At 53.1% G+C, this 21,738-nt stretch overlaps 1 protein-coding gene across 4 annotated transcripts in view; it reads left to right on the forward strand.

Annotated features, from left to right (window-relative positions):
* Dac (dachshund family transcription factor) overlaps nucleotides 1-21,738 on the forward strand; it is a 122,625-nt gene that overhangs the window by 48,437 nt on the left and 52,450 nt on the right. For 3 of the 4 annotated variants that reach the window (XM_076383251.1, XM_076383254.1, XM_076383252.1), the window contains exons 3-4: nucleotides 7,837-8,065; nucleotides 9,817-9,879. In XM_076383251.1, the coding sequence (XP_076239366.1) occupies nucleotides 7,837-8,065; nucleotides 9,817-9,879 (292 nt within the window). The remainder of the gene's footprint in view (nucleotides 1-7,836; nucleotides 8,066-9,816; nucleotides 9,880-21,738) is intronic. The other variant, XM_076383253.1, reaches the window with a different exon arrangement.

A 21,738-nucleotide genomic window follows, 5' to 3' on the forward strand; every position in this document is an offset into this window, starting at 1 on the left:
CGTTCCTCGCGCCTTTTTCGCGTCAAGCGTTTTTCGATAGAACTATTCCTAGACTCGAACTATAGCTCGACCTACGGTAATAAACTAATGACTATCGGTTAACGTCAAGCCTGCTCCATTCGCGAGCAGTGCAGTGAGCACCGTGTTACGTTCCTGTTCCTGCCCTTCTCCCCTCTATAATTATTTAATGCATCGATTACCGAAATAGCATTAATCAAATTGGCCGGCCGCAATTTATATTATATGACCTAATGCATAGGGAATCGTACGTTAATGCATAGATGAAGTAAATTACACAAGTCGAGGTTCTGTGTTTCCTGAAAGATGCGACTGCCTATTATTTTTCGTTTGTCAGGCGCGTGGATGAACAACGAGGGAAGAGTGTAGGTACTTGCGGGGGCTAGCAGGGTGGTTCGTGGCTGCGACAGCGCTGTATCGACTAGTAAATGCTCATAAAAGCATTAATTAACCGTTGCTGCTCGTATGTACGTTAGCCAACGCGGCTGGTTCCTGTACCAATAAAACCCGATTAAAACCCGACCGACGTCGTATCGAATCGCCCGATTGACCGTTTTAGATACCTCTACGCTCGTCCCAACAGTTTTCACGGTTTCGTGGGGATCGTAGCGTGTACCCACTCATTGTCAGTCGACGAATTCGTAGTGGTCAGCGAAGGTAGCGAGAGAAATTTGTGGTCGAAACGCGGTCCAGATTGAAATATTCGTGCAAAGTAATTAACGAATTTGCTTAAGGGATGTGCGTTAGCTAGAAAAGCAGAGGACTCTCAGAAGTTGTTGCGGATGGTGGAGCGTTTGAATTTGCAGTAATATAAGTGGGATGGACTTGATGGGTGAGCGACGAGAACCACTGGCTTACATGGAATTTTCACCCTGCGGTCGGAAATTACGCAGGTTGGCGAGCGAGGGACGTGAAACCGAAGCCAAAACCGAGCGTACTGGGAGATTTGACGCGAAGGTGAAATAATCCTCGCGATTAAAGCGATAATAATGTCGTGCGAGATTATTACGCCGTTTGCGTTAGAACGCGATACGCAGTAGGAGTCGCATCAACACAGAATACATCAGTCTCTCTCTGAATAGAACTTTAGCTGGCCGTCGCTATAGCGTAATTCGCCGATATTGATTGGTTGTTTGATAACATTTTTACCACATAAGGTGATATCAGTCGAAAGAAGGTGTCCGAGAGACGAGTCATGTGGTTGCAAGACTAACAAAACAGCAGGGAATTAAACCCGTTCGGCGATGTAACAACGTGCTGCGTGGCGAGTAGCCGTAAATCATTCGGAGCCGGAATTTTCGCGTTTCGCCTGTTTTTGCTTGCTGCTTCGCAACGAAGCAGTTTCATGCTTGGGTCAAATAAAGACATTAAGTCGCGACACGGGAGAAAAAGTAGGCTCGCTCGGTCTCTCTGTAGGGGATTTCAGATGGACCCAAGCCGAGGTGGCATTTACGCCCCAGATCCTTGGCGAGAAGAAGTCGAAGTTAAAAGTGTCGAGGGCATTGCAGAAAATATGCACCGCTCGTTATTTGAAAGGGGGCAGGGGAAACGCGACTCGCAACAAGCTTGCACTCCCTTTGGCTGCTGGCACATAAAATAGCGTGGCAGACTGGCCGCGGTCGGTCCTCGTCGCGAGCAAGCTGACGCGCTCGTCCTACGCGTTGCGCGCGAACGCGTATCACCGCCATAAAACTTGCGGTACATCGCGCTCTGTTCGGATGCGACTTAATTGCGATCATCCAGTCGCCAGTCTCTCGTCGACCGTTTTATATCGTGGGGGCTACCACGAGTCCCTTTACGATCACTTGCTTCGGGCCTGGAGATGACGGAGGAAGGCGCGCGACAGCGTGGGATTCGCGGGGCGAAACGTGGCGAAACATGGCGAAACGTGGCGAAACGTGGCGAAACGCGCGGTGCGTGTAGCAGGCTTTTTAGGCGAGTGACGGCAATTTCCTGCGGTGAAAACCGAGGCTAATTGCTTCAAAAATCTGTACTAATTTCCCGGCTATTCCGTGGACCGGAGGAGGGTGCAGGGAGAGAGGGGGAGAGAGGGAGAGAGAGGGAGAGAGAGGGAGAGACGCACGCCGGTGGTAGTCAACAATTTACTCGTTAGCGGCCGGCGAGTGCCGTGCCGCTCAATTAACTCGCGAATCAACGAGCGCGGTCCGCTTTGTCCGCGAACGCGCGGCGCGGCTGCCCGTCCGCGCGCGAGTATTTTTATAATTTGCACGGGCCCTCTTTTTCCCTCCCTCTCGCCCTCTCTGTCTGCTCGGTCCTCGTGACCAACAAACGCTCGGAAGTGCTTGGGAATAATGGAGAAAAAAAACAGCGATACTGGAAGCCGACACGATCGGTCGCTTTCGCGCCCCCGCGCCCCCGCGCCCCCGCGGCCCCGCGACAGGGAGAAAGACAAAGACTGAGAGGGAGTGAGAGAAACGGGGCGAAAAAAGCGCGAGGGAAATGAAAACCGACACCACGGATCGTGGCTTGTTTTCTGCCGGTGAAACACTCCCCTCGACAGGGGTAAATGTCTACATTTGGAGGGCGGCTGCTCGTTTACACGAGCGCATGTCAAAGGTCCTGGTTACGCGTGTACCCACGCAAACGAGCCGCCGCGGTTTTTTACCGCGTTATTTATTTTCTTTTCATTTCCGATCTCGTTCGGTTTGAAAACGCGTTTCTCGCGAACGCCCTCGCTCGCTCGACAATCTGTCTCTCAATCGTGTTCGACGCTCGAATTCGCGTGACGCGTGCAGCCCAGTTGTCGTTCAAACTTTCACGCTGTAAAAACTTGTACAGCCATTTAACTACGCGTTATTCTCGCGATTTCGCAATTACATCTCCTCCACCGTCGCCACGCTGTCCTCTTTGTCCTATAACAAGATTCGAAGCATAGTCTACAGCTTGAAAATTACTTGTAGCAATCTTTCAGCTACGACTCGACAACCGCAGCATCGTTTCTTCCGTTGTGGATCCTCTTTCCTAATGGACGGGAAAAAATAGTGGTAGGCATTATGCGATAAAGGAAACCGATTTTGGGCGCCCCCTCTCTTTTTCTCTCCCCCATTTTCTCAGTTGAAAACCTTTTTCTACCCTCCCTCGCTCGGTCTATGCCAACTTTGCTTCTCCTCTCCTTTTTGCATCGCTTCGTTCCCCCTCCACGCTGTCGATAGGTACCCAGCAGCAGGCTTACCTTCGACGGTGCACAAAAGTGCCCCGTCCCAGCTTCTGGGCCCAGCCAGTCGGAAGATATTAATAACAAAATATGATATAATGGGAGCAGCCCCGGTGAAATACAATACAATGTTTATGCAGAGGATTAACCGATGTGTTACGAGCACGTGAAAAAGTATCGTCCCTTACGGGGCGAAACGATCGCTGACGGGTCCGACGGTTCAACCAGACTATTGCAACGCCGCGAGGATAGGCGCTTCGTTTGGTTCGGCCAGGCCGACGGGCAGATGGCTCCGAAGTATAGGCCCCAGGCTCGATCCTCGGTTTTGATTAGCCCGCGGGAAAGATTTACTTTCGAGATTAGCTCCAACATCGACGTTTCAGTTCGCGGCCGATCACTGAACGTAAACCTTTCCTTTTTACGCGTGTGCGTTTTTCTCTGCTTCAGTACCAACAATGACCGTAATGGTATGTACATACCTATTATCTGCGGTCGCGTGAAACAAAGCGAGAAAATTACAATTCGCGCCAACATCTTGGTGTTGGACAATTAATAAATTATAGCAGACCGTGACGAAAGCGTTGAAAAGTTAATCGCTGTTTAAATATTTGTTAGGCATCAATTCGAAATCTGGCCACCGCGATCGTATCCAATTTTATTAATTCACGATGGCCTGGTCGTTGAAGCGCAACCATCCGGAAGAGAGACAGAAACGAAAATGGAGAAAAAAGGATGGCGATCGGACGCAAGAGACGCGGAAAAGGACCCGCAGAATCGCCTCCGTGTTGGAATATATGAAAGAGGAGCGATTCGAGGGCGAAAAACAGAGAGCGGCGGCGTGCGTTGAAAGGAAAAACGGAGAATCGACGATGACGATGACGTTGCCGAAGAGGCGCGGTCGGGGGACGAACAAGAAGAGCGCGCGAAACGAGTAAAAAGTTGGAGTCGACGTGGAGGAGAGGAAGCGGGGACGACGAAGCGAGACAACCGACTACAAACCACCAGGAGTGTAAATAATACTAAGGCTGATTGTGGGCGTGGCTGACAGAACTCTAAAAACCTTCGACTATATATCAAAAGGTTTACTGCCCTTGGATGATGCTCGCGGCCGAGGAGACCATGGAAGAACAAATACTGGACTGGCCGTTCGCGAGGAGAACGCGTGGTAGGTAGGCAGCCGAAGGGTCGAGGCAAACGGCGAGAACTCGCGAAGGGGCAAGCAGGGAGGATAGAGTTGGGAGGCCAGGAGGCCTCGAAAAGGAGCCTAGACTAGACGTTTCGTTCTTCGCGAGAAAGATTGCTCATATCTTATTCCTCTGCACCGTTCACGTTCACCGCGAGCCAGCTACGTCTCAATAACCCTCTTCCCTGACACCCTGTGTCACGAACGTCGAGAGACATTCGCAGAGTTGCACGGAGGACCGATATAAGCCGGCAGCAGTATCGCTGGACGAACGCTAGACAGCAACGTACGTCTCAATACTGCTTGAAGATATTAGCCGGCCAGGCGATTAAGAAGAATGGGTGTGGTAAAAGAGGAAAGCGAGGAAAGAAGAACAGCGAGCGAAGGAGGAGCGAGGAGGAGGTGTACATAGCCATGGCATCCACTCTCTCCTCGGTTCCTTCCAGAGTGGACGCAGGGAGCTACCTCGATGGCTGCCCGCCTGCCCGTTTGCCTGCTCGCTCGGCTTGCCTGCCTGCCTGCCAGCCTGCCTGCCCGCTTGCCTGCTAGCTCGGCTTCTCGAGTCTCTCGATTACTTGAAAAACCGGATTCCTCCTGCGCGAAACTGTGTTTCCCGTCTCGTGTTTATGTACCAATACATGTCGGAGAACAATGTTGGATAAGATGCACGTGCACGAAGCTGACTAACGGCGCGGTGCGTTTCTCGCGCGTATGCGATCGCAGGCTGCTGATCGGAATCGAATCGACGACAGGGAAGCCCGGAAAAGACACGAGAACACTTCGCGTCCTAATAGCACAGGGAGAGGAAAAGAAGAAGCTGGAAGAGTTGGGGTAGCTTCGAAGGAGGGGTAAGTTAAAGGGCCGCGATGTCATCGGTCGTAGCCGGAGGGTCGGTGTTCGAGGGTTAAATCCAAAGGTTTTGAGGGAGTCGGTGTCGAGGGTAAACATATACATACCTAAACGCAAATAACGCGGTCCTGGAGCATCGAGAGTCGGTTGACTGCTCGGTCGATTTCTTCGTCGTTTGGTAAGAACAATGGCGGGAACGCGGCGCGGCGCGGCGCGGCACAGCGCGGCAGCCCCCAGGGAGGATCCACGGACAAAGGGGCAAATTTTCCAAATAATTTCACGTTGACTCGTCTGGGTGGTCACTTGAGCAAGGGAGCGTGGCCTGTTTCTTCGTCTTTGCGGCTACCGTAAGCGGCTGAAAACAGCTACAAAGGGCGGAGGCGAGAGAGAAGGAGAGTACCGATTATCCTCGAGGTAAAGATCGAAGCAGCGAGCATGCACTCCATTCTGTTCGCGACGTCGAGTCTCACCTCCCTCGGTTATTGTTTTTCGATGCTCCCAAAAGCTCGACGGCGACCTCGAGTTTCGTGCAGACTCGCAACAGCCGGCTCGGGGGCTCGTGTTCGCGACGCATAACAAATTCCACCTGTGCAGACGGCTCGCCTTCCATTCATCTGTCCGTCGCGAACGTTGGCTGAACGTCGTGGAACGAAGAGACTCGACGAGGGCAGACGCGGGCAGACGCGGGCAGACGCGGGCAGACGCGGCGCGAAGAAAGAGAAAAAGGGAGATACCGGGCCACTCATTTAGCTTGGCAATTTATTCTCGCGTTTTGTAATTAACACCAGAAAAGGAGTAGCGCGGTCGTCCTTCTCTTCTACGGACACGAGGCGCACGGCACGAGGGTGGAGGTGACTGCTCCGGGTCGCTGGCCCTCCGCCTCCTCGCTTCTTTCTCCCGCGATCCTCCGGCTCGTTCGATTCCGCTTCTTCTTCTCCGCCTTCGTCGACCCATCCGAAGAAAACACGCGTATCGTTATTAAGTCGGAGTACGAGACTCGGCGGATAGACTCGTGGACGAGGCGGGGAGACGAGACTCGGATAGAGTCCCAGGAGAGGGAAGATAAAGGGTAATGAGAGAAAAAGCGAGATTCGCAGATACGGGGGAGAGGAAAGGAAGAAAGTGAGAAAGGTGGAGTGGAAGAGGGACACTACTCAGAGCGGGAGAGAATGCGCGCGGTCAGAAGAGGTCGGGTGGACCGTGCAACGAGAAGGAAAGAAGGTGAACCGAGAAGATTGGAGAAGGAGAAGGACAGCGGGGAGGAAGAGGATGATGGAGGCTTCTCCTCTCTGCATGCCACTGCAGTCAGGTCAGACAGAAAGCGGTCTGTATAATTATGGGTTGTCACCTCATCAGCTACGAGAGGGGTAAAGAGGTGGCGCGGTACCCGTCCTCGCGCGGGCCCAAGGGTGGGAAGTTATAGGAGCGCGCGGTCTTTAGCTCAAATTGTGTTTTATCGTCCTTCGAGTTGCGCTTTAGGCTTCTCGCGCGACTACCTGGATCGAGTGTCAAATCATCCTTTGGAATTCGTTCGCAACCAGCTCGAATTTTCTCTTTCCGCTCGCGCAAGCCTTCTCGGGGTCAAGTCGGTCGGCTCGAAACGTCTTCATTGGGTATGTGGGTTGCGGTGGCGAGTCTATCACGACGGTTATGAAAATCTGAGGAACGCGCGTTTGAAATATCCTCGCCGATCGGAACGTGCCACGCTGTTTCTTTATCTTTCACGACCCTTCGCGACCCCCCTTTCTCTCCTAGCTCTCTCGCTCTTTTCTTCTTGGCACGCACGTAGCAATCTGCTGCGCGAGACAGCACATACGCGAAAAAGAATGGACAGAGGAGAAGGAGGAGGGGAGGGAGGAGAAGGGCACCGCGCGAGAAGGTACTGAGGCTAAGTGGAGAGTTTAGAGGGATTTCATTAAATCATATGGATTGGGGATAATGTATGTTATTGAGCGGAGCGTTCAAATCGCGCTCTATAAGTTGTAATAAGTCCAATTTTAGGGCCGGTCATGGGCCGGGTTCCACAGTGGTTGTCAAACAACCTCGCGTATCCTCCGAGCGGCAGTTGGCGAATGCCCCACTGCCTTTAGGATCGACAGTCACTGGTCCAGCAAACCCACCACTTACTCGTCAAACGGCCAGCCGGTCCGCCGAAATCACTGCCATTTAGATAATTTGTAATGAATAGGCACCGCTCATTTTCTACCCCCTCTCGTCTCGCTGCATCGTCCCCTTTCCTCGACTCCCTTTCGGTCCCTTTCTCAGCCGATCCTCCCAATCCCGGTCTCGCAATAGCATCATCTTCGACGTCATCTTTGCACGACTGGAATCTTGAAACGGTTCGGGGATCCCCTGAGCAATAATCGGGCTGCGGTTGCGCTCGAACGTTCGTACAAACTTGCTCGGTTGCTCACGAATCGATTGTGCTTCGACAATGGGCTTCGCTGACGAAGATATATTGTCAGCTTGGACGCGTTCAAATATTCTAAAAGCCACTAGGTTGTTTAGCATACCCTCAGGCATATGTGTGTCCTACCTACTCGTGGCAAGGTTGTTCTTAGCTCGTGCTTCGTTTAACTTTCGCTACATTGTATATATTTTCTGTTTCCAGACGTGCCCAGGATGGAGAAGTCACCGTTGCTGGCGAACGGCTACAACCACCCGCCCACGCACTTGAGTCACATGCAGTTCATGCAATTGGGTGGGCACCCGGGCGCAGGACACACCGCCATCCTGTCCCCTGCCAGTCTGCCGCACCACCTGCAGGCCCAGGCTCAGGCACGCGCCGAGCAGGGGTTGAAAGTCAATCCGAACATGTCGAACATGGAGGCTCTCGCGAGGTGAGTGTCCGTACCTTTTTTACACTTCGCCGACCCTCCACTTGGATCGTAGATCTCGATAGGGCAGACGCGTGAGTTTTGCCGAAGACTAGAGGAAGGTGGCCCGCAAGATAGACTCGGATTGGGAAATTGGATTTAGTTGTTTCGAGCGTGGGAGCAGTTTCGCGCTCCTCCTCTCCCAGGGTGGTCGTGACGAAGGGCCAGCGAGGCCAAAAGAATACAACTTTAAGAGGATTTGAAGAGACGGCGAAGCCGTGGAAATCCGAGGGGTCTCGACAGTGCTTGATCTTTCTTTGCCCCTTCCTCCTCGCCCGGTACCGGAGTTACTCGAAGTCCGTTTCCTTAGCTGCGCGGCCTTCTAGGTCGTTTACTCGGATCGAGTTACGTGCGACCTCAACCGAGTCACCCTTCTTCCGCGTCTTGCCATTCGACCCCATCGTCACTCTTATCGACGACGCACCTCTTCCAGAGACCAGAAAATTCTCCTAACAACCTCGGCATTCGGTATTTCATTAAAGGATGCCGAGACTCTTCGGAGTAGTTGAATTTGAAAATTGCCTCCAAATCCACGAGGCGTTGCAGCCTCGAGATGTATACCGTAGATTATCGTGACCCCATTTAGTCGTTCGCGGGAGTCTGTCGATGAGGGGGAAACGGAGACAGGTTAGAGGAGTCCATAAACAGCGTCGAAGGAGGAGTTACCCTGTTTCTCAAGAGAGGGTAGACGCTTGGCTAATCCTGGCATTTGTTAACGCGTTTCTAATAGATGCCGTCAGTGTAGGCCCCTTTCTCTGAAACTCTCTCGCAGCCACTGTGGCTTTCGAGGCTACGGAGACTCGCCTTAATTTTCCATTACAGCTGCCCGCCGTGATTAGTTTTGTCCTAGTTGTCATTAGCCAGTTTCGCCAGCTTGTTCGTTTTCTTCTCGAGCAAGACATATCGATTGAATGCTACCGTTATCGAGGTAGGGAAGCGACGATGATTGGATCGCCACGTCGATTCTCCTTAACGTCGAGAGTACGTGTACAACGACACGACGAAGGCGGCGCCGCACGTTTCGCATTATGATTTCAGCGCTTTGCTTTTAATTAAAATGCAAATCTATCGTGGCAGAGGAGCGAGAAAGATCGGGAGGTAAGACGGATTACGTCTAGGGGCGGCACGACAAACACCGGAATATGATTAATTCAACGCAACCCCATCCTGGCGCCCGCCGTCACCACCGCTGCCCTATCGCCACTCTCTAATTCAGACCCGGAAGCCTTCGCTCCTTCTACACAACCTGCGGTCCGCTGGTTCCGTTGGCTCCGCTTTTTAGACATCCACGGTCTTTCGAACGTATCTATGTTTCTCGAATCGTTCGCCTTGCCTCAGAGTCCAAGTCATTCGCAACAGTGCGTCTGACGGTCGATACACCGAGTAAATTAGCCAACCTCGGGGGGCCAGCGACGTCTTTTTTAATCAGCAACTTCAAAGCGCCTCGGTTCTGAGCTGGGACGAAGGTGATCGAGTCAAAGGACAAACGAAAGATGAGCCGAAACGAGAAGGGCTCTTAATCAAGTGCGCAGATTCACTTTCCTCGAAGATGTCTCAAGGCAGGGTTTATAATTAACCGATTCGCTTATCAATCCGCGTACCCCTTGTCGCCAAGATGCCGCTTTAAGCTTTTCTTTCTCGCGGTCGGTGCGCTCTCGCGTCCATTTATGTTTCAACGTCGTGTCTGAAGTGTCGATTTTTTGTATGATCCACAGGTCCGGGACGGTTTGGGAAAACTGCCGAGCTGCCTACGAAGATATTGTGAAACATCTCGAAAGGTAGGAATACATACATCTCAGCGTAGTTCGACGAAACAGCCGAACGTCACGATATCTCTGGAATCGCTCGCGGCGCTCGCGGCGCTCTCGAGATCGGTCGGGGAAAAAACGATTCGCGACGCGTCTACTCGACGCGTCTACTCGACGCGTCTACTCGACGCGGGAAACGCGAACTGTAGGCTCGGATGGTGGTACACGGTTCCGATAAATCAGTATTACCGTCGGCATCGAGTTTCCGGTCGCGCGACACGTTGAGTCCCCGTCCTGACGCTGTAATGCCCGCGTGATTTGTACGGTGCGAGCACGCACCCTTCTTCCCACCCTCCTGAAATCCATCCACCGGGTACCGTCACCGATACGACAGCAACGTCGACCACCGACGGCCAACCAACCCCCGAGCCCGCCGCCGCGCATCGGCCACCCGCCATCACCCACCACCGTCATCCACGCCACCGAGGTTTCCCCGTGATCCTAACCACTTGTCACTTCACGGCACGCAGATCATCGTCGCGACGTGCCCGTCCATCATTCGGGGATTAAATCATTCGACTGGCTGGGAAACGCGCCTCTCTCGCGACCCAAACCCCGTCCATCACCCCCAGAGGGTCGCGTTCCTTTTCGAGGGAAAGCACTCCTCTGGAACTCGTCAGCCCGTTCTCAGGGACAGACTCCTTTGCCGCGTTCGCGGGGTCGATCGTGGCTGAGGGAAACGGAAGGTGCCAACTGACGCGGGGGCGAAAACCGACACTCGGCCTGCCAAAACGTAATTTCCAATTCAAAGGCAGTGACCATTGGCTCGCTTCCCTCGCGAGATCGTTCTCCCTCCCACGCGCACCCCCCGGCTCGGCCCTCTTTGTCCGCCTCGATCTATTTGCTTTAGCGGCTCCCAACCGAGTCGACTTCGTCAACCGGACAAACGCGTATTGTGATTTCAGCCTTTGACTGGTAGCCGTTCGATGGATATCGCAGGGGGATGGCAAATGGTCGCGAACCCGCGTGCAGATCGACACAGAGAGGGGAGGATGAAGGGGGCAGGGGTGAATTGGCGCGAACGCGAGCGCACAGGCTGGAAGGGACGGACGAGCGAGCACCGTGAATATTCATGCCGAGAACCCTAGACGAATTCGGACTTGTTGCGACTGACACTGATGTAAACCTTTGTTTATCCTGCGTGCACCGTGAACCCTCGACCATCCCCTTTTCCCGAGCCGCGGCTGGATGCGCGTCGACCGCCGGAGTCGGCTCGGAGTCGAGTATTTAACTGCGAGTTAAATTCTGATTAATCGTCGGTAGCGGGGTTATTAATTGTTTGTCCTTTTAATTCTACGAGCTCACGAAGCTCACGCCGCCCGAAATCTCGTTCTCCCTGTCTCTACCCTGTCCCTACCCTCTGCCTTCCATCCTCACCCCAATCGCCGCGGCGGTTCTCTCTTTCCGTCTTCTTTCTCCCGCCGCGACTCGATCCCCGTTTTCGTTTTAATCCCGATGATTTGTTGCCGCTAATCCTCTCGAAACCACCGTGCCCTGGCCGACATCGAAACCCGAGTTCCGTCGCAGAAGTTATTCCGCTCGTATGTCTTTCCGTTCGCCTGCTCGATTAAATCTCATAAGCCGGAAACTTAGTCCGATCGAAAAAAATCCGGGTATTGTTTCGTCTGCCGTGAATTCCGAGCTGTGAAGGCTGTGAAAAGCGTGGAAATCCGAGGGATGAGGAAGCAAAAACGAAACAGAATCGCGGAAACGAGCGAAGCGACGGATCCGTCCACCCTCGTGGCGGTTCCAGCAGTAAACTAAGTAATATTAATGGTTCCCCCGATGCCAGAACTCGCGCGGTATCAATGCGCTAATGTCTGCTTCCTGACTTTAAAACTACCCCGTCATCCCGGGATAACTCGGGCGCATTGTCGTTCGCCATCCAGCCACGTCGGTTTTGCCACCTTCCAGTCACCCTCGCGAGTTCCTTATCGTTGGCTTATTCCGGTCCGCGGCGTTACCCTTGAAATATTCTCACCCACCCCCCGCATCATCCACAATTTTGCTCCTTCTTTCGCCTCTAGCCTTCCTCCAGTCTCGGCGAACCCTCCCCCGTCTCGCACCTCCGGAGACCTCATTAATTACAACGACAACGACAACGTCGACGAGCTTCTATCGTCGGGGACATCTGCTGGAAAATAATATTCATAAAGTTGAGCCCCGCCGTTACGAGCGTCGTTTTCAATCCATCTTCGCGCGCACTCGGTCCTCGCTCACCCTCGACGAGCACGCAACGACCTATTCGATTCTTCATCCTCGCATCGTCTACTTGTCTCGTCGCGAGGTGGCAAAGGGGCGAGCGCGATGCATCGAAAATGCGTTGCGCGGCGCGGCGTAGCGAGACGGACCCGTGATCACGGCCGCGAGAGGCGCGACGAAACTGTTAACTCGATTCGATGATCGTTGTCGCGATAGCGAGCGCGTTAAGCCGGCAACTATCAAGCGGCACGCTAATTGCGTTCAAACGAACTGTCAGCGGGTCGACACGCAGCCACGCAGCCACGCAGCCACGCAGCCACGCAGCCACGCAGCCACGCACGCACGCATCTAAGCCGCATCCCGCGTGCAAATACGCGCGTTATGATTAATACCTCCGTACGCTTAGGCTCGACGCGTCGGCTTGTCAGCGCTTGTCCCGTAACCACCGGATGTGCCAATTACGCTTCCGTCCGAAAGCCTCCGCCATTCACTCTGAATTCCAACGAACGCGTTCGATCGTTTTCGATCCCCGTGATTCACGGCAGAATCACGCGTAACAGCGAGTCGAAATTAATGACAGACTGGGATACGAGCCGATCGGACCAAGCGCGTATTAGTCACGGCAGTTCTTCTGCTCGAACCGACTTCTTCCAATTGGTCCATTCGTTTCTTACGAAGACCCACCGATGTACATTTCTCCAGGCGATATTTAACTTTATGGCGGGCGCGCCTCTTTGCATCACACGGCCTGGCCAAGTCGCATACTCCTTACGTGCGATATCGGTAATGTGAAGCTTCAATGTAGAGGTCCGATAATTATAAACTTTTGATTGGGATGCTGTGCCAGGGGAAGAGTAGAAGGTCCGTTTTCTTCTACCTGTGTTTCGTATCTCGTTTTATTGCATCGATCGAGGATCCTTAATTCTGCTCGCGTGACACGATAGTCTCGCAGGGGAATAAGACGATCGTCTAGACAAGAATTCTTGGTCGTGCGACAGGATTCTTCGTTGAACAGTCGCGTCAACTCGTTCCCCGAATCGATCGCTCGTGCCAAACGTTCTGACCCGAAAACGGACCCTCCTAATAACCCTGTTGCGAAACGATACGGCCACGATCACGACGATCGTCGATTACGTCACAATCCTACTGCGGTCCGGACAAATTGGTTCGCGTTCCAGCTGGGCATGGCTCCACTTAAAGGGAAAGGTACTACCTGCCGCGTCCAGGGATCGCGAAGAGAGAGCTATCACCGTCAACTGCGTGCCGTTTTGGCTACCTTTATTTTCTCAACTCGACACGCTGAATTATTAATCGCGGCGGCGCAGGTTGATCGTCGCACGTGGTCACAATCCCGCCGACGTTGAACCGATAATTAACGCCTAGTCGTTAACGAGGCTTTTTGCTCGCGCCGCTCCGCGGCTATCGAGATTATTTTTGGGAAGAAGCAGCCCTGCCGCGCTACGAGAAAAGCGCGTCTTCGGTGATGGTTTCCGGGTCATTTACGCCGCGAGGCGGCTGAACCCACCAAGACTATTTCGATAGCCGTCGAGTCGAAGGGAGATAACGAGCAAGTTCGTCCTCGGAGGGCGGACATGTTGTCGCGTTGCTTCGACGGATAGTGTTATTAGCGCGCGGTAACGAGCATAGCCGAGTAAACTTTGGCTCGAGTGCGCGACGAAACGATGATTAATTAAAAACATAATTAGTCGCGGCATACGCGACACTCGGCTGCCACCCACAGCCCCCTAATGTACCGTGAAATTGTCAACCACCTTGTTTCTCTTCGTTCCATCGATCGTCTTTCGATTTTTTCCACGGCGATCCGGGTAAGCGCTCAGCTATTTTCTTCGAGCTCGTCCCTGCTCGGGAACGCGCGATCTTCGTGGGAGTATCGAAGTTAACGAGCTTACGGTACCCATCTCCAATTTGTCTCTCTCGACTCTCGACGAAAGAAGCCGTCTCGTTATGCTTCGTCCAATCGTTTCCCATACATTATCGTATCGCTGTCTTCGTAGCAATTTCGACTAGACCGGAAAGAACTACGCCCCTGACAGAGCGGAGCCAGGACCTCGCGTTAATTCGAGAAAATACCGATTCTAATGGTGAAATATCTTTGTTGGCAGTCGCCCTTAGTCCTCCTTATTTCGACGCGGTTCTCGTGCACTCTCGCGACGGGAAAGATATATTGTTATTAAATGGTCTCCCTTCGGCGGTGCGCCGAAGGGGCACGCCAGTATATTACGTAGCGGGGCTCCTCGGTCGCGCACGCACGCACGACAGCCTGCACGCAGCCTCTAGCTGTTCTACGCGTGGATCCGGCTCTCTTATTTACGATCGCAGGCCATGCGATTCGGCAAACTTCCGGTCGATCGAATTCTTCGTGTCGTTCGTCAGCTCCTCATCGAGGAGGCTTAGAATTCAGACCGCGCGAGAGAAAAGGCTAGGAGGGGGCAGAAGTCGAATGGAAGAGGGTGGAGAAGAAGTGGGGAGGTTAATTGAAAAGCAGTGGAAGGGTGTCGTTAAATAAACCGCGGACGAACGTTCCTGCGGTTCCATGGCGCTACCGTTTGCAGTCCTGCCGGTTTCGCCGGCACTTTTGGTAATGAACTAATATTTGCAGTGTCCGTTCGGTCGGTGGTTTCGCCGCGCGCCGCGCCGCGCACCGCGCCGCGGCTTACCTTGTGCCTCGCTGAAACGCGGACCCCTGACAGCGCGCGTCGAAGGGTGCGTGTGTACCTACGATACGCCAGCGAGGCCAGCTCTCGACAAATACGCGCAACCCTCGTCGCTAAGCACAGCGGACCCGGGTTAAAGGTTACGGACCGATTCGTAGTCGCCGACGAAAATCCACCTCCTTCCATCGCTCGCTCTTCGCAAGGGGAAGAACAAGTCGCCCAGCGAACGAACCATTGATTCGACGATATCGTGGCGAGAAAGTGGAAACGAAAATGCGGATGACAAACGAGCCGAAACGGTCACTCTGGGGGAGTAATCGTTTCCCAATTGAAATCCAATAGCAAACGGTATAGAGGCGTTCCTCGCCCCTCGAGACGGCGTCCAGCCGCCACCTCAGTCCATTGATCATCGTTCTAAAGTGTGTTTGACGCGAATTATGCGGAAGGAGGCCGAAAAAGCGACTGGTGACAACGGGCCGTGGTCGACTCGACGCGTGGAGAAGCAAATTTTCGAGAATTTAAATAATATCCTTTTATATTATCGAGCTTGGTCGCTGAAAGTAGCAGCCGCACGGTCTCCTAGGTTCGCGCCGCGGCTACCATAAATCCGGCCGCAGCGGTGCTGAAGCGGTGAGAGAGAAAATCTACAATTCTAAAGCTTTCCATAAAACACTCGACAAAACGCTTCGCCCGCGGTTTTCGAGTGGCCACCGGGCGCTCTTCACGTCCCTCCACTTTTTCCCGCGTCTTCCCTGCCCCACCGTGCCCCACCCCTCACCCCGCGAATCTGTTGAAATATGTAAAACCGTGTAACCTCTTCAATTTACATAGGGATGCGTGGGAGCGGCTCTGGCTCTTCCCTCCGACCGCGGTGAAAAGTGGCCGATCCTCCTCTTATTAATTGATCGTCCGAAATCCGCCGATCCACTTTGCCCCCTTTTGGAAACCCTTTCCGTCCTTCGTTCGCTACCCTTCGAGCTCCCCGCTTTTCAATTCCGTTCGAACAGAGATCGAGCCCTCGACGCTCTTTTCTGATTTATCGCGTGGCGGAGAAACAGAGAAATCTTCCGTCTACGTCTATAAGCGGCTCGAAGAAGATTTCGCTCGCGCTGATGTTTCTACCAACGGGATACGAACGCGTCGCGTCGAATTTTATTTCCTCGCCGGCTGAGACCTCGGCGGTACCGCATTACTCAGGAAGATGAGCTGATATAAAGGCGAGGAACGACGGCTCGTCCGGAAGAAGCGCGGCGAAGGGTGAGCGAGAAAACGAAGCGTCGAATGCTTGGAACGTTGTCTCACGTGATAGACGTCCATCATCGCGCACGACGAAAGCCTTAACGTCGCGGCCGCGACACGTAAATACACGTGTGTATCGTCGTTGATACAACCATCAATTTTTTCTTCTCTTCGTCGACGGTAATTGCAGTCCGCTTCGTTTTCCTTCCTCCCTCTACCGCCTTCGCCTCTAAACGACTCTGTTTCTTCTCTATCGTACTCGTCCGCGTTCAGGCTACTCTCTCTCTCTCTCTCTCTGCTATCCGTGATCCAGGCCGACGCGACGCGACGCCACGCCACGCCACGCCACGCCACGCCACGCCACGCCACGCCACGCCGCGCCGTTGCTACTGGTATTTCGAAACTCGCTGAACAAACAAGCGCCGATAAAAGTACCGCGCGGTGTATAGTACATCTGGAAGTAGGGACCATCAGTCACGGCGCATCTGCGAACCACTTTCCTTCCTCTCCCCCGCCTCAGCCCCTCTCACACGGACGATCCCTCGCTCTCTGCGGCCCCTCCGGGAGTGCAGCGGGTGTCCCGAACTTCTCCTATCCACCCACCCACCACCGCGCCGCTAAAAACCATTTGTCATCGACGGCGTAAATATGTTCTCGAGCGAAACGTGCGTTCGACTTTTTTCCCTCGCCACGGTGTTACGCCTCGACTCCGCTCACGGAAATTCGAGTCCGTCAGTCCAACGCGATCTTCCGATGGCTATCGTACACGACGTATACTAAATTCTGTTTCGTTCGTGTCTTCTGTTTCTTGCTGCCTCGCGATCCTTCGGTCAAATTCATTTTCCCGTTGAAATAATTACGATGACTGTAACGTAGCATCGTAGTAAAGTTCTTTCTCCACTTAGTTCCTAAATAAATGAAACAACGATCGACCGTGGCTGCTGCCGCCGCCTCCGCCGCCTCCGCCGCCTCCGCCGCCGCCGACAGGAAGATCCGGGGCGAGGTCGGCCGGGCTTTATCTTTATTTCTCGTAAGCTTCGCGTCTTCGTCGAGGGAGTAGCTTAAAAAGTTGGTCTAATAAAACCCCGGGGCCATTTGTCAAGGGGTGCGTACCACGCTCTCGGGGACCGTTGTAGAATGTATGTAAAACACATCCTCGAAGACGGTTCGCGGAGTCGTAACCACGCGCGCCCGTGTGCCTCTCTGATGGGCCGACATCTAAAATAATAAAAGTTGCCTCCGTCATTTGTCAACGCTTCCTCTGAGGAGCGACTACGACCACTTCCACCGGCAGCTCGTAATTTCGCGATGTCGCAGCTGCTACCTTCCTCGTTGTCCTCCTTCTGCTTTCCTTCGAATACGTTACGCGATTCCCTAGTCGCCCTAACGCGATCACGCGCGGACACGGGGTTCCTTAGTTTCGTCGACATACCTAACGACCACTCCTCTCCCTCTCGGGAGGGTGATTTCGTTTTCTTCCCCACGCCACGCGTGAAATAAGAATCGTGCCGCTATGGGGAAACCGGGAGGCAAACGAATCGACGAGTTGCGTTTCGGCGCAGCGTTAATTAAAGTGAGCATGGGAACGGTTCAGAGGGAAATACATAAACCAATACTGGTCCGAGAGGTGACGCGAAACGAGACTTCTCGTTCATTAGGTATACAAGTCCGCCTTAATCCTGCGTCGAACGATGACGCGTCTTGAATGTGAAATAATAAATAAAATAACGCGTCGGTACCGGCTCGCGCTCCGAGCAATAATCTACGGGAACGAATGGTGCCAGACGACTTTTATGAAACGATCCTAACAGAGGGCTCCTCGTCGTAGCCCTTTTACGCGGTCGAAGAATAAAATCCTTACCCTTTCTCGGGAGAGAGATGGAAAGAAGAGGCACGAGAGGCGAAACGGAGGCGGCGCAGCGCGGCGACGCAGCGCGGCGGCGGGATAAAACCTTAAATACGACCGCTGAACACCGGGGGCCGACAATAAAATTCTCGTAAACCATTCGCTCGAATAATGCACCTGCTTGACCGTTAGTCAGCTCCGTCCTGCCGATTCGTTTCGGCCCGCGGACTCTGCGATTTCCTTTCGCGAAGTCGCGCGAATTACGGGTCGTTACTCGCGAGGGAGAGTATTGGGAAATCAGGGGCGGGTGAGAAAAGAGGGGTTGGGGTCGAGGCGCGAAAAATCTCGCGAAGCCTGTGGAAGCAGAGTGGAATAGCGACGTGGCCGCATTGAAAGAATGATCGAGCACCGGTAGCCGCGGGATAAGCGGCCGCGCTCACTCGGTTATTCCAGTTTATTTTCAAGTAACCCTTCACATTGCGCTAATGTATTTCTTTGAAACCGCTATTCACCCCGTCGACGTTTCAATCCGGTCCATTCAGCGTCCTCCACCCGTTGCCTCGTTCCACTCGTTGAAACACTCACCCGATCGATCTAACCACCGCGCTGCCTATCGCGAGCATTTTCGCACGACTTAATTCATCCGCTCGCTGCCACCCCTTACCTGACTCGCACTTTTCGCTCTTTTCTTTCTCTTTTTCTCGCTTTTTCTCGCTTTTTCTCGCTCTTTCTCGCTTTTCTCTCGCCTCTCTCGCGCCTCATACGTTTTTCATTTATGCTTTCCTACTCGGAATTTCTGCACGGCCTGGTCGATGGAAACGGGAGGGCCAGTGGATCACCGAATAGAAAAGCATGACAGTGAGTTTAAAGGATGTCGCGAGCCACGTGGAGACAAGGGGTTAGCGCATTCCAGCCTGGTTCGATGGCTGGTGCACGCCGACAAAGGGAATAGGGACCTCGACCAGGCGTTCGTTTGAACCTCGGTGGATCGCTAAATATTTCATTTCGTATCCCTCGAAACGTTTAATCTCGGCTCAGGTGCGCGTCTGCTCGCGACGCGATCGCGTTGCACGCGCGTTTCTACGCCATCGGTGGAAGCTATGCTTCTGTCGTTGCGACTATCGGATACGCGACGACCTCGACATACTACTTTGAAGCTGACGAGGAGAGCTCTTCAGTTCGTAGAACTTGCCAAGCCAAATGTGCCAATATCTTCTTTTGGCGGAAAATTTTCAAATCTTAATATTTTTTCCATGTCGAGCAATCGCTCGTTTAGATAGATTTTTCTGGGAAATCGTGGGCGCAAGTACTAGCTGCGATTATCGCTAACGTGCCTTTTTAGCTTCGCTCGAGGATTGGAAAGTTTCATTATCGGACAGCGAGTGCAGAGTTTCGCCCATCCCCTTGCCATCTTCGTTTACATTTATGATTTAATATCATCGTCCATTGTTACGTCCCCTTTGATTCCACGCGCCCCTCTTCCCTCCACCCTTGACAAATATCTTTCTCTATGTATACCGGTTCCTGTTACGTGTGTAATTCAACCACGGTCTTTCCTCTTAATTTCTCTTCGTCATTTTCTTACTCTCTTTCTTTTAGACAACGAGGTTATTGGTCCTATAATTGGTAATCCTAGCTACCCGAGAGATTTAATCTGGAAAAAACATCGAATCTCTGCGAAAGAGATCTGGACAACGCGTGGGACGAGAAGGAAAAAAATCAGTGCACAAAAAGAGTACAAAAGGTGGTCGTTCATAGCATATTAAATTCGCGCAGAATTCGAACAACTTTTCCGCGGAGCATTATGGGTCGACTATCTGGATGATGTAGAACCGAAGTTGGGAAGACTTCTTGGAGTCCGACCCCGGTTCTTACCGTTGTACCTTCTCTTCCCTTTCTCTTCCGCGCTCGGCTTTTCTTTCTCCATCTCTGCTGCGCCTCCCTGCCACCCCATCGCATCGACTCGCTCTCTCTCCCACGCGCGAGCGCTCTCTGTAGGCATAGCTTCCAGGGTAGCAATCTTTTATTATTAGCGCAGGCTTTACCAGACAATGAAACGAAAGGAACGGAATATGATATTGTAGTACAGAGGCTCGGGCGGAAAGGGAAGCTATTGTCGGTCTCTTTGAATTTTAAAGTCAACGATCGATACGGCTCGGGGGATGCGCCTTTAGCCATATAAACCGCTCCGCTCACCCCCGTCAACCCTAGCCCAGCCCTCTTTTCTCCGCGCTTCGCTCTCTCCCCTCTTGCTCCTCTCGCCCTTTCAGGGGTTCTCTCTGTCTCATCTTCTCTACCCCTGACCCCCTCGATCGCGTTCGTTCGAAATCGCGCGCGCTGCTGGGTTCGTGGAGTCGTCGAGTTTCGCGGCTCATTTCGCGGCTCGTTTCGGGCCAGCGGCGAGTTCCCGCGCGTTCTGTCTCGCCGTCTTCGTTCCAACGGAGAGACCTCGTCCCCTCGAGCGGAATTGGGAATCGGAAGCCCGTCACGACGAAATTGTCGGCGCTAATGATAAATTGCGCCCTCGGCCCCGACGAAACAGCCCATCCGTATGAGTGCCGAGAGCGTGCGGGGAATCAAATTGCAATTTGTTATTTGTAATTCCGAGTGTCGCTTAATATACTCTCTCGCCCGCGTTCCTGCCCACCCTTCTCCGGCCGAGGGCGAAAAGGGTTAGAAATTAAGCGGAGCTTGATGAGAAAGCGCGAAGGTGAACGCCGGGCACAACGCGACTCGTTTGTTGTGCGTGCTCGCTCACGACTGAGCTGACGCCTCTGCGAATCTTTCACGTAATTAAGCGCGACACCCTTTATTTTTGCGCGCACCATGTCCAGAGTAATTGTTTTTCGAGACGGGACCAGTTTCCCTTAGTTTCGGAGACGAAGGTCGTTCATAGAGTGAGATAGTAGTTGTATCCACTTCCATTTGGCGTTTGCGAGGAATAAGCGAGGAATAAGCGTTCCCCACGCAAAGAGGCAACTGGGGAAAAGAGATAGGAAGTTTGACGGTGTCGAGAGGGAAGCGAGGTTCAGTAGGCAAATATTCGATTTTGTCTATTCAATTTTCCAGAAAAATAGTGCGTTGTCCCCCATCTGACTTGTCGGGCATTATCGACAAAACCGTGCCGCGACGACAGTAGAACGGTCGACGGTTGCTGGTGGAACGGAGGAAAAGAATAAGTTCGATCAGTCAGAGGGTGGCAGTTACCGTTTCGGTTATGGCTTTCGGAAGCGTCGTCGAATCCTATTCTTGCGCAAACCTGATAAGCGACCTTTTACGCGTGTATTTTCGCACACGCGTTGCCCATATACGACGCGGCAGCCTCGATCGAGAATAGGGGACGCGGGGCGCTCTATCGCGGAGGAGCAGATTTCGACGGGCCGAGATATCGGTCTCGCCCCGATAAACGATCATCCCGCGTGGCCTGTATTTTCTCCTTTTCAGATCGTTCGGTAGCTTTTTTCCCCAAAGAGATTTCTTTCTCGGGAACGCTTCGGAATCTTCTTCAGCTGGAAGAGGTGGGCGATCTTACGAGCCGTCCTCTTCTTCCACCCCTTCGATCGCCCTTTATTTTTCTCGTTCGGCATATTTTCCTTCGATCTACTCCCGAGGCAAGCTCCGAGTGAAGGACGCGACCAAAGGGGCGATAGGTGGAGGGTATACGAAGGGGATCGGTGAGTTTATTTGCGTATTGCCTGGCGGCTGAGCATCGAGGCGTTCAGTAAGCCTTGTAGGAAGCAGAACTCCCCGTCCTTTTCCTGATTCTCGACTCGCGCATCGACGTCCATTTGTATTGCCAACGCCGAGATACAGTGGCTAAATGAAATGTTGGATGCTGGGGTAGGAAGAAAAGTCAGGGAAACAAGA

Source organism: Calliopsis andreniformis, chromosome 8 (assembly GCF_051401765.1).
Source record: "Calliopsis andreniformis isolate RMS-2024a chromosome 8, iyCalAndr_principal, whole genome shotgun sequence".
NCBI lineage: Eukaryota > Metazoa > Arthropoda > Insecta > Hymenoptera > Andrenidae > Calliopsis > Calliopsis andreniformis.